This window comes from Staurois parvus, unplaced genomic scaffold, assembly GCF_062004578.1.
Source record: "Staurois parvus isolate SC_StPar_1 unplaced genomic scaffold, SC_StPar_1.0 ptg000727l, whole genome shotgun sequence".
Taxonomy (NCBI): Eukaryota; Metazoa; Chordata; class Amphibia; order Anura; family Ranidae; genus Staurois; species Staurois parvus.
The window spans coordinates 195348-210243 of record NW_028318523.1 but is presented as its reverse complement, the minus strand read 5'-3'; the positions used below and the strand labels follow the sequence as shown (position 1 = coordinate 210243).

The 14896-nt window shown below is 45.4% G+C and overlaps 1 protein-coding gene across 1 annotated transcript in view; it reads right to left on the bottom strand.

The window, feature by feature from the left end:
• Positions 1 to 1977: 1977 nt before the first annotated feature.
• The window catches only part of LOC149445314 (uncharacterized), a 117302-nt gene continuing 104383 nt past the window's right edge, over positions 1978 to 14896 (bottom strand). The window contains exons 24-26 of the mRNA XM_089653900.1: positions 13983 to 14108; positions 11338 to 11497; positions 1978 to 2391 (exon numbers count right to left, since the gene is read on the bottom strand). Coding sequence (XP_089510026.1) covers positions 2286 to 2391; positions 11338 to 11497; positions 13983 to 14108 — 392 coding nt within the window. The 3' untranslated portion in view covers positions 1978 to 2285. The remainder of the gene's footprint in view (positions 2392 to 11337; positions 11498 to 13982; positions 14109 to 14896) is intronic.

Genomic DNA, 14896 nt, shown 5'->3' with positions numbered 1-14896 from the left:
CAGTGTGTAAAAAAAATTAAATAATAATAATAACAATACAATTTAAAAAAAACCTAAATCAAGGTTTGATCTAGGTCAGTGCCAGGGTTAGTGTTTGGGTCAAGGTCGGTGTCAAAGGTCAGGGTCAGTGTTTTGGGGGGGGGGGCATAATATACTTTGTTTTTTAATTTATTATCAGTGTCAGTTAGTGTCAGTGTGTTTCAGGTAGGATAAAAAAATATACGGCTACATTTAAAAAAATTTTTTTTTTGCTATTTTGGGCCAGTTTTCCTTTGATACTAAATAAAATCAGGAGATATCCATTACCATTTACCACCAAATGAAAGCCCCAAAAAAACAAGGTATAATTCACCTTGCTGCACAAAGTATTTGTGATGATATGTACGGTTCTACTAACACATGTCAAAGTTACAAAATTGTGCTTAGGCATTAACCTTAGCTATATCTTTGGGTGCGAAGAAGTTAGGGTATCCTCAGCACAGGTGTATGTTATTTTATAGATTGCAGTTGGAAAGAGAGTATGGGCCTTACATTTCCTTAAAGCTATGTGTCTGTTATATACAGTACCTGTGCATTACACAATTATTGCTGTGGTTCCTGTTAGCAGAAAATCTAAAGCTGTAAGTATCTGTACTGTCAAAGCTAGTGTATGTGAATCATTTCTTTAGAAAAGGATACTGATAATGGTCCTTAAAGGAAAGTTCCAAAGGTTTTTTTACATTTTTTACATTTGATATTTTTTAGCTTGTTTTTTCAAATAAACCTTATATACAAAGTTCATCTATAACTTTGATCGTACAGAGCACTATGGGCTTTCTGAAAAGAGAAAGTATTACAGACCTCCTACCTTTCCCTTCAGACTCCCATACTGCTGTCTCAACCGTACAGGCAAGGATGGTACAAGGGTTTGTTCACATCTCATTCAGCTGTTTGCAAATTTCAGCTTGAACTATTAGACTGTGTAATAGAACCTTTTTCACCAGAACAGCTAAGAATAGACAGGTAAACACATCAAACTAAGACTAAAACACCTACTGCTAGTTGCATATATATAACTTTTTCATGATATGAATGAACTAATTAGTGAAAAAAATATATAAATGATTATACTTCACCTTAGTAGCAGACAATCTATGCAGTATTGGCCTAGTTGCCTGGGAATTTGGTCATTAACCTCCCTGGCGGTATGATTATGTCAGGAATTTTGTACCAAAAGCGGTACCATTTTTTTGCATGGAAATTTGGTGTTATGTATTGTAGGCCTGCAATTCTTAGTAATTACTTACTTAATAAATACTCATAAAAAATAATAATATAATAATAATAAATTTAATTCAATAATATAATCAAACCAAAAACACTGAAATTTGAAATATAGCGCCAAGTTCGCACATCACTGAGCAAAGTCGCAAAATCGTTTTCAGTGTCTGATGACGAATTTCCCCACAAATCATTATCACTCAATTCTGCAAGTAGTTCTGATTTACTATCGCTGTTCTCTAGCCGGTCTAAAACCGATTTTAACCTAAAGGGACACTTTTTGGACGCCGTGGACTTTTCTAAGTTTCCAGGCAGAAAGAACAGTCAAAATGTAGGCAGGGCACAGGACAAAGCACTCGGGACAAAATGTATGTGAAATGGTTTGATACAGGAATGTTTTGCTATGAAATAATCGTTTTAAAAAAAATGTAATTTTTTTTAAATTTTCAAATTTGCCGCCAGTTCCGGCGCCCGTACATCCCGACGTCACAGGGACCGGAACACGGAAGCCAGATGTCGGCATCGGCCGGAGGAGATGGCCGGGGACGCTGCAGGGGACGCATCTCGGGAGCGAAGGACAAGGTAAGAGTGTAGCTCAGGGTTACCGCTTTTGGTACTGAAACTTTACCCCGAGCTACACTCGGGAATACCGCCAGGGAGGTTAACTTATCAATCATGTTTTATTCTACTATATGGAGAATCCACCATGAAAGTGACACCATTGTAAAATTTTTTAATGGGAATAGAGATCCTAAGAAATATGAAAAACCAACAAGTGATTTAACTTGCTAGCGCAAACCTGAAATATCAGTTCTGAATGAAGTGTTTAATAAAAAAAGTGTAATGACATAATTGGATGCCACTACTGGATATAGGAAATTACTGATTTGTCTAATAGGGTGGATTGATGTCCTTCTTAGATCTCCATCTTCTTCATATTGCAATCATGTTTTCTGTGACACTCCATTGAGGTAGTAGGTCTTTGTTGGGTTCTACTATTATTGATGTAGGGCTTATTCTCTGGACTAGGTGAAGTGCACTTTGTAGAAGAGAGTTGGCTCTGAGAAGTAGACGTTGGAGTCATATACGTTGAGATTCTCAACAAGGTTTTCAGGTGGTGCAGAGGCAATGCTGGAAATAGAACAGAACATACTTAACTATTAACACTTATTTGTTCTGAAATGGTCGGGGTTTTTGGAGCAAATTCTATACAATTATTGTGCAAATAAATGTGGAAAAAACTCAAGTAACACAACACAATCAAGTGCTAGCCCTCTTTCACATGGGCCTCCTGCATTGGTTTAACTTTGTATACAATCATTATACTTCCCAGATCAAGTTCTCATGTGATTAGGCGTTTAAGAAATGCCCGCAGCGATAAAAGAAGAAAAGAATTAGCGCAGGGCAGGCATGACTAGGCCCAGAGTGGGAAGGAAGACGTGTAAGGGGTTAATGATTGTTTAGGGTTGGTAAAAGATAGCTGGGGGATCTGGTTGGTAGAGGAGAGTGTAGGTGGGGTCTCCTGCACTTTAGGGTGGGGTGTTCTGGGGAGGGGCGTCAGTTGGGAGCTGGACATGGGAGAGAGAGCTTCCCTCCCGCCCTCCCTGTTTGGTGAGTGTTGTGTTCCTCCTGGGGGGGGGGGGTTATTTTGGTTCCAGGGCGGTGGTTGGTCTTTGGAGGCGGTTCTTATCTTAGAGGTACAAAATGGTGTGGGACCCATCGTTGGTATGGGATGCCCGGGAACATTCCCAGTTAACCGAGGTTTAACTGGAAGGTGGTGGTGCTGCACTGCGGACGGTATGGTTGTCTCCGAGCTGGTTGGTTGCGGCTGGAGGCCTAGTGGAATATGGTTGTCCGCAGGTGAATTTTGGATCGTTTTGGGGGGGCCTTCAAAGACCAACGACAACTCTTTATGTTTTCTGTTATAAGGAATGGTTGATGTGTTTAAACTTGATTTGTTAATAAAAGGCTGTGTTGGCCATTTTACTCCAAAATTGGTGTTGTGTTTTCTGTAAGTATAGTAAGTAAAGGGGATTGGTATGGAAGGGTAATGGTGGTGCAGTGGGGTCTGGATGAACCTATCTCGGGTGCACTAGTCATGCATTTACAATCATTTAGAGCAGCCTTTCCTCAACCAGGATTCCTTTGCTAAGGGTTCATAGAGCTCTGGCTGATTGGCTCATTATCCCAGTGACCTCTGATTGACTAATTTTAGTAGGGTTCCTTGATCCCTCTGAATTATTTCAAGGGTTCCTCTGGAGTTAAACGCTTGAGAAATTATTACATACATTTATATGTGTTTATAATGTCCTATAAATGTCTATAATCACATGCCCGTGTGAATGAGACCTTAGGTTCATGGAGGCAACTGTTGAGATGTTCTCTTACAAGGTAGTGTTCTCTCTGTGTAATGTAAGCATGTGTCTTTATTCAATATTCAAGTTTCGGACACTGGCTACCAGGGGCGGACTGACCATTTGGAAACTCGGGCACTGCCCGAGGGCCCAGGGTCAGTAGGGGGCCCCATGAGATGCCCCTGGTACCTTTTTGATAGGCTTTTTTGAGTTTGGGCAAGGACACAGGGGCCCCATGATCCCCTATTGCCCGGGGGCCCCATGAGTTGTCAGTCCGCCCGTGCTGGCTACAAATTACTACAGAAACAATTTTTGGTGCATTTACAGGACAGCAAAATGATACCAATTACTTTGTTCACAATAAAAAAAAACAGTTATCTGTATGGTAGAAAGTCACATCCAGCAAGTCACAAAATAGAACTCTAAACAGGTGGTCCAGTGTAAAAAAAAAGGGAATTTAATAGCTACACTCAAAGCATATGCACAGTCTTGGGCTAAAGGAAGCTCCACATAAAACAATAATGTCCAAGAACAATGCCACATTTGTTTGATAACCTCAATAAACTTGGCATCTTTCTTGAACATTATAGTTTTATGTGGAACTTCCTTTAGCCCAAGACTGTGTGTCATGTTTCACATGACTGTCATTTGCCTTTAAGTGTTCTTTGTATTTTGTCTCTGTTCCTCCCTTTCCTCTGGTTTAGTTCATGCTGTAGATAGCCCACCCCTTTTCCCAGTAATGCATTTCAGCTTCTAGCCTCATGTCTGTCAGGGCAGGAGCCGAGGAACGGACAGGCAGGCCTAACAATGTAACGCACTGGCTGACGACAACCACCACCCACAGACCGAAGTCCCTCAGGGCGCGGAGTCTAAGTCCCAGGCTGCCCTTCACCAGGGCCCCTGATGGTGGGGATGGACTTGACGCAGCCAGGAACCAGGTCGCGGCCCCCGAGACACCTCAGCTGCGGTAATGGCGTGCAGCTGGTGAAAGAGACAAAAGAGTAGTCAGACAGGCCAGGGTCAACAACAACAGGACAAAACAGTACAGGACAGCAGACGAGAATCACAGGTCACGAGCCGGGTTCAGCAACAGAGGGTCAGATCAAAGGAGAATACAAAGAATAGTCAAGTCACAAGCCGAATCAGATACCAGGAGAGTCACGAGAGTCAGAACAGAGTAATAGCAACACCAAGACACAAGACACAAGTGCAAAGAGCATGTGCGGGCCACAGGCTTATATGTCATCAGCCACGCCCCTCTGGGGGATGGACCTCAGAGACCTGAAGGCATAAAAGGATTCCCACCATGCACAGCAGAATCCAAGATGGACGCCAGCACATGGAGTAACATAACCTCAGGGAAAAGGTAGGACCTTGACAGTACCTCCTCCTCGAGGGCCCCTCCCCCTCCGCGGCTCAACAAAAGGTTTCTGAGGAAAGCGGGTATGAAAAGCACGGAGGAGGGCAGGAGCATGGACATCCGCGGAAGGAACCCAGAAACGCTCCTCAGGACCATAACCGCGCCAATGAACCAGGAACTGTAATCGACCGCGCACCAATCGAGAGTCCAGGATCCGGCTCACCTCATACTCCTCATGACCGTCAACCCGGACAGGACGGGGCCGAAGCAGAGAGGTAGTGAAGTGATTGCAGATCAGAGGTTTCAACAGGGAAACATGAAAGATATTGGAGATCCGCATCCCAGACAGAAGGGCAAGGGCATAGACCGGATTCACTTTGCGGAGAATGCGGAAAGGACCGACAAAACGGGGAGCTAGTTTGGGTGTGGGCACCCGAAGATTGAGGTTGCGAGTAGACAACCACACCCGATCGCCGACCTGGTATGAAGGAGTGGGCAACCGTCTGCGATCAGCCTGGAACTTCTGGAGCTGAGCTGAGTCCCTCAAGGCCCTCTGGATCTGCCCCCATGAAGAACGCAGGGCAGCAAGATGGTTCTCCACAGCCGGAATGTCCTGTGGTGAGAACCTCTCAGGTAATACCCATAGTTGGCCATGAAGGCAGACATCCCGGAGGAGGAGTTGACCGCCGAGTTCCTGGCAAACTCTGCCCAAGGCAGGAGATCGGCCCAATCGTCCTGATGGTCTGAAATATAACACCGAAGGAATTGTTCTAAGGCCTGATTGGAACGCTCCACAGCCCCATTGGACTGCGGGTGGTAGGCTGAGGAAAAGGAGAGACTAATACCCAACTGGGAGCAGAAGGCGCGCCAGATTCTGGACACGAACTGACTCCTGCGGTCCGAGACAATCACCTTAGGCAACCCATGCAGGCGAAAAATCTCCCTGGAAAAGACCGTGGCCAGTTCTTGCGCTGTTGGTAATTTCCTGAGTGGAATGCAATGGCACATCTTGGAAAACCGATCGACGATCATGAGGATGACCGTATGACCCCGAGACACCGGGAGGTCTACAATAAAGTCCATACCTAGGTGTGACCAAGGACGCTCCCCATTGGGAATGGGTTGCAGAAGACCCAAAGGGAGATGCCGTGGAGACTTATTCTGGGCACAGATTGAACATGCCGCTACATAAGAGGCAATGTCGGCACGGAGGGTTGGCCACCAGAATAAGCGAGAGAAGACCCAACACAGCTGGTTCTTCCCCGGATGCCCGGCAGTTTTGGCGTTATGGTAGGTACGCAGCAGGCGGGTGCGCAATCCCTCGGGTACAAAACATCTACCCTCCGGCTTCCCGGGAGGAGCATCAGATTGAGCCGCCAAAATCTGCTCCCCAAGAGGAGAGGTCAGACTGGTGCGAATGGCAGCCAGGATCTGATCTGGAGGAATAACTGAGATTGGCTCAGAGTCTTCCCTGGACAACTCAGAGTATTGCCGTGATAACGCATCAGCCCTGACATTCTTGGAACCAGGCAAATATGAAACCACATAGTTGAAGCGTGACAAGAACAGAGCCCATCTGGCCTGGCGGGGTGTCAATCTTTTGGCCTCCGCAAGATAAGTCAGGTTCTTATGATCGGTAAGAATGAGGACCGGAACCGTGGAGCCCTCGAGCAGGTGCCTCCATTCCTTGAGAGCCAGAATGATTGCCAACAACTCCCTATCTCCAATCTCCAATCTGGTAGTTGCACTCTGCAGAGGAAAGCTTCCTGGAGTAGAACCCACAGGGAAGTAGGGGTCCATCGGGCGACCGACGTTGAGACAGGAGAGCGCCTACTCCCGTCTCGGATGCATCAACCTCAAGGACAAAGGGCAATCCAGGATTGGGATGAGACAGTATCGGAGCCGACGCGAAGGCGGATTTCAGAGCCTCGAAAGCTTCGATGGCCTCGGGTGGCCACTCGTGAGGATTACTGCCCTTCTTGGTTAGGTCTGAGAGAGGCTTTGCCAGCGTGGAGAAGTTCCTGATGAACTTCCGATAGTAGTTGGCAAAACCCAAAAAGCGCTGAATGGGCCGAAGACCATTGGGACGAGGCCACTGCAGAACCGCCGAAACCTTCTGAGGGTCCATGGAGAATCGCTCCGCAGAAATGATGTAGCCTAAAAAGGCAACTTGGGATCGATGGAATTCGCACTTCTCAAGTTTACAAAAAAGTTTGTTCTCACGTAATCGTTGCAGCACCTGCTTGACATCCTGGATATGGGACTCCATGGAGGCAGAGTAAACCAGGATGTCATCCAAGTAAACTACCACGCACTGCTGCAACAAGTCACGAAGGACATCATTTATGAATTCCTGAAAAACTGCGGGCGCGTTACACAACCCGAAGGGCATCACCAGGTATTCGTAGTGACCGGTTCTGGTGTTAAACGCGGTCTTCCACTCATCCCCCTGTTTGATCCGTACGAGGTTGTACGCTGCCCTAAGGTCAAGTTTGGTAAAGACTGTTACCCCCTTAAGGCGGTCGTACAGCTCAGTAATCAAGGGAATCGGGTAGGCATTCTTAGTGGTGATTCGATTAAGACCCCTATAATCAATGCAAGGCCTCAATTCACCACCCTTCTTCTTTACAAAGAAAAAGCCCGCTCCTGCTGGGGAAGTAGGCTTATGAATGTGCCCCCGGGAAAGCGCATCCGCAACGTACTCCTCCATGGCCTTATTCTCCGCAACCGAGAGAGGATACACCCTGCCACGCGGAGGAGTGGCACCGGGTTGCAAGGATATGGCGCAGTCGTAAGGACGATGAGCAGGTAAGGCACCAGCGCGTACCTTATCAAACACGTCCTGGTACTCCCCATAATCAGTGGGCAACGCAGAGTCCGAGGAGGCACACAACACCTTAACTGGCCCACGGATGCACCTGGCCCCACTCTGTGGAGACCACGTGAGAATCTCGGCTGTTTGCCAATTGAAGGTTGGATTGTGCATCTGGAGCCAGGGATACCCCAAAACCACCGAATAGTGCGGAGAAGAAATCACCTGGAAACAGGCCAACTCCCTGTGAACAGCCCCAATAGCTACTTCCACTGGCACAGTCTCGTGGGTAACCTGCGGTGGTTGCAGGGGCCTGCCATCTATCGCCTCGAGAACCAATGGGGTAACTCGAGCATGCAGGGGAATGGAGTGCTGGGCAGCAAACGAGCTGTCCATAAACAAGCCCCAGAATCTACCAACGCCTGGGCCGCCACCGAGCCCTCCGCCCAAGAGAGGACAGCGGTGATCAGTGGCTTATCTCTGCGGAACGCCGGGGACGAGGAGACTCCACCCAAGATCTGTCCCCGACAGGATCTCAGGTGCGAGCGTTTCCCAGGCGGACCGGACAGGACTGCCGAAAGTGCCCACCAAGACCACAGTACAGGCAGCGACCCTCCAGACGCCGAGCGGCCCGCTCTCCCTCGGAATGGCGAGCAAACCCCAGCTGCATGGGATCACCACCAGACAATCTATCCCCAGGAGGCGTGGGAGGAGAGGGAGGAACGGGTGGGACAGAAAACGCAGGTGCCAGTCGATTGGAAGGCCTCCGCAGGCGTTCCTTGAGTGAAGGCCTCTCCCTGAGCCTGGTGTCAATCAGGATCAGGAAAGAGATGAGCTCCTCCAACACCACAGGCAGTTCCTTAGCTGCAATCTCGTCCTTCAATGTGTCAGAAAGACCATGGGAAAACGCAGCCACCAGAGCCTCATTGTTCCAACCGACCTCTGCCGCCAGGGTACGAAACTCTATGGCGTACTCGGCCACGGTCCGTGAACCCTGATGCATGGTCATGAGCAGCTTGGCCGCCGAGGCGGAACGAGCCGGTACGTCGAATACCCTACGGAAGGCATCGACAAAACCGGAAAAATCTTGAATCACCGGGTCGTTCCTCTCCCATAAGGGATTTGCCCAGGCCAAGGCCTTGTCTGAGAGTAGTGAAATTAGGAACCCAACCTTTGACCTCTCAGACGGAAAGGCGTGGGGTATTAATTCAAAATAAATACCCACCTGGTTGAGGAACCCACGACACTGACTCGGCTCACCCCCAAAGCGCTGTGGAAGAGGGGCAGAACCAGTCATACCTCTGGGTGCCGCTGATGCAGCCGCCGAGGTGGTGGACGCAATAGGCGGAGAAGCAGCGGGAGAGACCAGCGGAGTGACTACTGGCCCAATAGCACCAGGAGCAAGGTGTGCAGTGTGTGCAAGCAGAGTTTGCAACCCCTGAGCGAACTGATCCAACAGGTGATCCTGTTGATCAAGTCTGGTGACTAGCGTTGGGAGCGAAGGCGTGCCTGCACCGTCAGGGTTCATGGCACTTGTGTAATGTCAGGGCAGGAGCCGAGGAACGGACAGGCAGGCCTAACAATGTAACGCACTGGCTGACGACAACCACAACCACCACCAAGGTAATACCTTTTTACCAGAGGTTATGTTACTCCATGTGCTGGCATCCATCTTGGATTTCTTCAGAGCATGGTGGGAATCTTTTATGCCTTCAGGTCTCTGAGGTCCATCCCCCAGAGGGGTGTGGCTGATGACATATAAGCCTGTGTTCCGCACATGCTCTTTGCACTTGTGTCTTGTGTCTTTGTGTTGCTGTTACTCTTTTCTGACTCTCGTGACTCTCCTGGAATCTGACTCGGCTTGTCACCTGACCATTCTTTGTGTTCTCCTTTGATCTGACCCTCCGTTGCTGAACCCGGCTCATGACCTGTGATTCTCGTCTGCTGTCCTGTACCGTTTTGTCTCGTTGTTGACCCGGCCTGTCTGACTACTCTATTGTCTTTACCACTAGCTACACGCCATTGGCGGTGGCCATTACCGCAGCTGGGGTGCCTCGGGGGCCGCGACCTGGTTCCTGGCTGCGTCAAGTCCATCCCCACCATCAGGGGCCCTGGTGAAGGGCAGCCTGGGACTTAGACTCCGCGCCCTGAGGGACTTCGGTCTGTGGGTGGTGGTTGTCGTCAGCCTGTGCGTTACATTGATATTAGGCCTGCCTGTCCGTTTCCCAGCTCCTGCCCAGACAATATGCTTTGAGTCCATCTATTGTATTCTCTATACATAAAAGAGTTTCCTGGGGTTTTTTTCACGCTGGAGCACCTGTTTAGTGTTCTTTTTTTGCTATTCATCTCTTCCACTACTCTAGTGGCCACCTTCAAGGCTGGTTACAATTTACATGCTTGTGTTAAGGCCTTCCTTGTAGTTATTATCTGACATCCAGCAAGTCTCCTGACTACAAACCATAATTATGAGCTTTGTTCGGTAGCTAGGTGAACAGGGCCAGCTTTATAACCACCCAAGTAAAGGTTTGTGCACAAGGGGCTTTGTTCGAGTCATAACTGCTTTTCCCAATTAACTCCATGGCAACAAACATTTGGGTAGACTCTGCTTTCACTCCTACCCCATAAAACCCAACTTCCACAGTTCCGTAGTCTGATCCAGACTACATATTCATTTTATGTCTGCCTCATGGGTCTATCAAGGTAGAGTTCTCTTACTTTCATTGGTTTACTTTTTTTTCATATCCCATCCTTGTCTGTGGCTAGTTATTTCTCAAATGTTTGTTGCCATGGAGTCAGGCAGGAAAACTAAATATTTTCTTTCAAATGCTTATTATAATTTTCATTGGCAGCAAGGGTGCTCTCCCAGTGTCATGAGTAGGCTAGTTTTAGAACATGTGGTCTGGATCATCCTGAAAATGTACTGTATAACAGTGGGATCCTATGAGGTAAGAGTGAGGGCAGAATATACCCAAACGTATGCTGCCATGGAATCTATCAGGAAAGGAAAATTATGGTAAGTATTTGATTGGAAAATTGACATTCTCTATGCATACAAGCCAATAGGAATGAAAAAGCGACTTGAAACAGCTTAAAAGGAAGCCAAATGAAGGTCAACAGTAGAAGCATTTCAAACTGATCTGAATCAAAATGTATCTGAAAGCACACTACATTTGCCCACCCACACAACCCTAATAATGAATCTCCATAATAATGAATTTTAGTTTCATCAACAACCCAAGACAATACTACATTATGTCAGTAAATCACCATAAGAAGCCATAATCATGATGTTTACATTGTGTGTTTTGCTATTTTTTGAATTGCGTTCATATTTTGATTTTAAGCCGGACAACCCATGCACTTCAAATTAATGTAAATACAGTTTTACCTTGATAAAGCAGATCTGTCAGTAAAATGTAACTAAAAACATTTCAATGTAAGGGAGATTGTGCCCAAAGAACGATCTTCACTCCATAGCACAATTTGAGGGTCACACCACATTTGTATTATTTTTTTTTTAATTGGGATGACAACATTAAATTTAAACTTACATCGCTCCTCCAGTCTTCTTCTTGAAGCAGAGACAATAAATTAGCAAGACTGATAGCAGAACAAGAGGAATGCCGAATCCCAAAACTAAGGCAAGGATTAGGTTTTGACGGTCTCCAGAACTGCTAGTGGGGGTCCACAGCTCGGGTTCTAACTTGTTAGCTGAGTAGCAAAAGGAAAATATTAACTCCACATGAAAAAAAAATTACATTTAGTATTACATTTAGAGTCACCATTGTGGGACCTTTCCATGTAACCACTATACCACTACAGCTTCCTAATGAGGCCACTGGATCACTATGGCTTCCTACTGAGTCCACAATATCAATATAACTTATTATTGGTTACTATTGTGATCACTGTATCATTGTTGCTTCCTATTGGGACCAATGCTATCATCCTAATAAGGCCACTATAAAACTACAGCTTTTTAATCAGCTCACTGTTTCATTATGGCTACCTATTGGGGAAACTGTATCACTATTGGCTACCACTGAGCCCACTGTATTATTATGGCTTTCTACTGAGACCACTGTATTATTATGGCTTTCTACTGAGCCCACTGTATTATTATGGCTTCCTACTGAGACCACTATATAAGTATGGCTTGCAATGAGGCCACTGAATTCCTATTGCCATTGGGGCCATTGTATCACTATGGACTACTATTGAGGCCACTGTATTACTACTGCTTCCTACTGAGGCCACTGTATCACTAATATTTTCCTAATGAGGCCATTCTACAACTATGGCTTACTGGTGAGGCCATTGTGTTCCTATGGCTTACTATTGTGGTCACTATATCATTATTGCTTCCTACTGGGGACATTTTGTCACCATGAACTACAACTGAGGTCATTGTATCACTAATGGCTTCCTACTGAGGCCACCATATAACTATGGCTTATCAATGAGGCCACTGTATCCATATTGCTTCCTACTGGGGCCTTTGTAGTACTATGGGCAACTACTGAAGCCACTATATTTATTTGGCTTCATACTGAGGCCACTGTATCAAAAATGGTTTCTTAATGAAACCACGGTTAAATTATGGCTTACTAAAGTGGCTGCTGTATCGCTATCGCTTACTAATGTGGTCACTGTATCATTATTGCTTCCTGCTGTGGCCCCTGTATTACTATAGCTTACTACTGATGCCACTTAGTGACCCTGAGTTTCCACTGAGATCATGGGTTCAAATAACTTTTACTGGGAGCCATTATATCAACATAGCTATCTAAGGAGACTTTTGTATCACCACTGTTGTCTGTGAAGGCCACTTTGTTGCTAAAGCTATAGATTGAAGCCGCTGTACCACGATAACTGTCTACTGAGGTTTTTGTATCACCAATGCTGTCTACAAAGACTACTGTACCATTACACCATTACACTGAGGCAACTGTATCACCTAAGCTATCTATTGAAGACACTTCAATATAATACTTTACCGGGGGCCATTGTATCACATTAGATTTTTAACAAAGGTCACCTGATCGCCATAGATTTCTAATCAAATTGTTTTATTGGCTTAGCTTTCTACTGAGGTTATTGTATGATCAAAGCTTTCTATAAAGGTGACAACATCATCATACCTTACAACTGAGGCCACTGCAAGGAAAAATGTTATTATTACATATGCAACAGCTACTTTTTTGACTCCTACTGAGAATTCTGTTTTGCTACATCTTAAAGTGGAATTCTGGGATAACCCTAACTAGTCTTAAAACTGTCCCTTCCCCACTCGCAACACCTATGCTTACTAACCTGTGTAAGAAAGATCTGCATGCGTACCTATTTGCAGGCCAGTCATGTGATCTGGCTTCCCTGTGTCAGCTGACGCCACTGCAGGGGAGAAGAAGGAGCGTCGACAATGGATAGGCCATTGAAACCTATGGGTGACGTCACCACTCTAGGCTTTATTAGCCATTGTCGAGCGCACTCTCCTCTCCCCTGCAGCTATTACTGGCTGACAGGGATCACATGGCCGGAGCAGAGTGTGCTGAAAATAGGCAACTATACACATCTTTCTTACATAGGTTAGTACGCTTACGGTGTTAGGAGGGGATGGGGCGGGAAAATTTTAAGACTTCGTTAGGATTATTCTGGAATTGCACTTTAATATGCCCTTACACCTGTAATTTTTGGGTAACAAATTCGGACAAGAAAGGATCAAAATAATTTGTTTGGGCATTTCATGGTGCTTTCATGGACTACCATGTCAACATCTTTATTTTCAATTGGTGTTTTGGATTACCTTTAACGAGTTATGTGGATAACACTAGTTACAACTTTTCCCGTCCAGGAGGCAATTTATCACATAGAAATGCGTTTGTTAGAACTAATAAAAATTTTCCACCCTTTTCCTTGAATTTTTTCAATTTGTTCTAATTGAAAGCGATGTTGGAATTGGCCCCTTTAAATCAGTTGAACAAATGTTCAGAAAACTAGAGTTTTCAAATGAAAATCTACAGGTGTAGGTCCAGCTTTACTATTCGGGCACCAGTACCACCATCCTCAATTTTGGATAAGACCTCTGTATTACCAAAGAATGTTCCATAGGCTGCTGTAATCTTACACTGAGTCTGCTGATTTAGTATTGGTATCTAAAGAAGCCCTTTGTAAAATCTATCAGACATAATCACATTACCAGATACACAGTTGTCCCCTTCCAGTTTCATGCTTGAGTTACACACACATCGGTATCCTCCATAGGTATTCTCACACAGGGAGGTGCTACTGCAGTTATTCTCGCCGGTGAAGCATTCATCAACATCTAATGTACAGTGAAATGAGAACATTGTAATACATTAGCATCATACAGTAAGAGGTTCACCACACAGAAAATAGCAAAACCTTTTTGTTATTGAAGCTCAACTCAACTCTAGACCAAACTTTGTTTTTGTTTTGAATAGCTTGGGTAGGGTTTAAAGCATGGGTATTGAATTGAAATTCATGGAGGTCCAGTCAGCAAATTTTCTTCAAGTATAGGTCAGAATTTCATGTTTGTGTTATTACTTAGCAACCCTTCGAATTACAGACCCCCTTCGAATTACAGACCCCTTTCGAATCACAGATCCCCTTCAAATCACAGTCCCCCTTAAAATCACAGTCCCCCAATTTATATCACATCACAATATTTACATCACACTGAACTAGATGGACTTGTCTTTTTTTCAACCGGACTAACTATGTAACTCCAATCTTTTACATCACTGTCCCCCATGTTTACATTACAGGCCCCCATCTTTATATCACATAGTTACACAGTTAGTCTGGCTGAAAAAAAGACAAAAGGCCATCCAGTTCAACAAAAATAAATAAATAAATATATATATATATATATATATATATATATATATATTTATTTATATAAAATCCTACACCCACAGTTGATCCAGGGGAAGGCAAACAACCCAGCAAAGCATGATCCAATTTGCTCCTGCAGTGGAAAAATTCCTTCCTGATCCCCCGAGAGGCAATCAGATATTCCCTGGATCAACTTTACCTATAAATGTTAGTATCCAGTTATATTCTGTATATCCAAGAAAGAATCCAGGACTT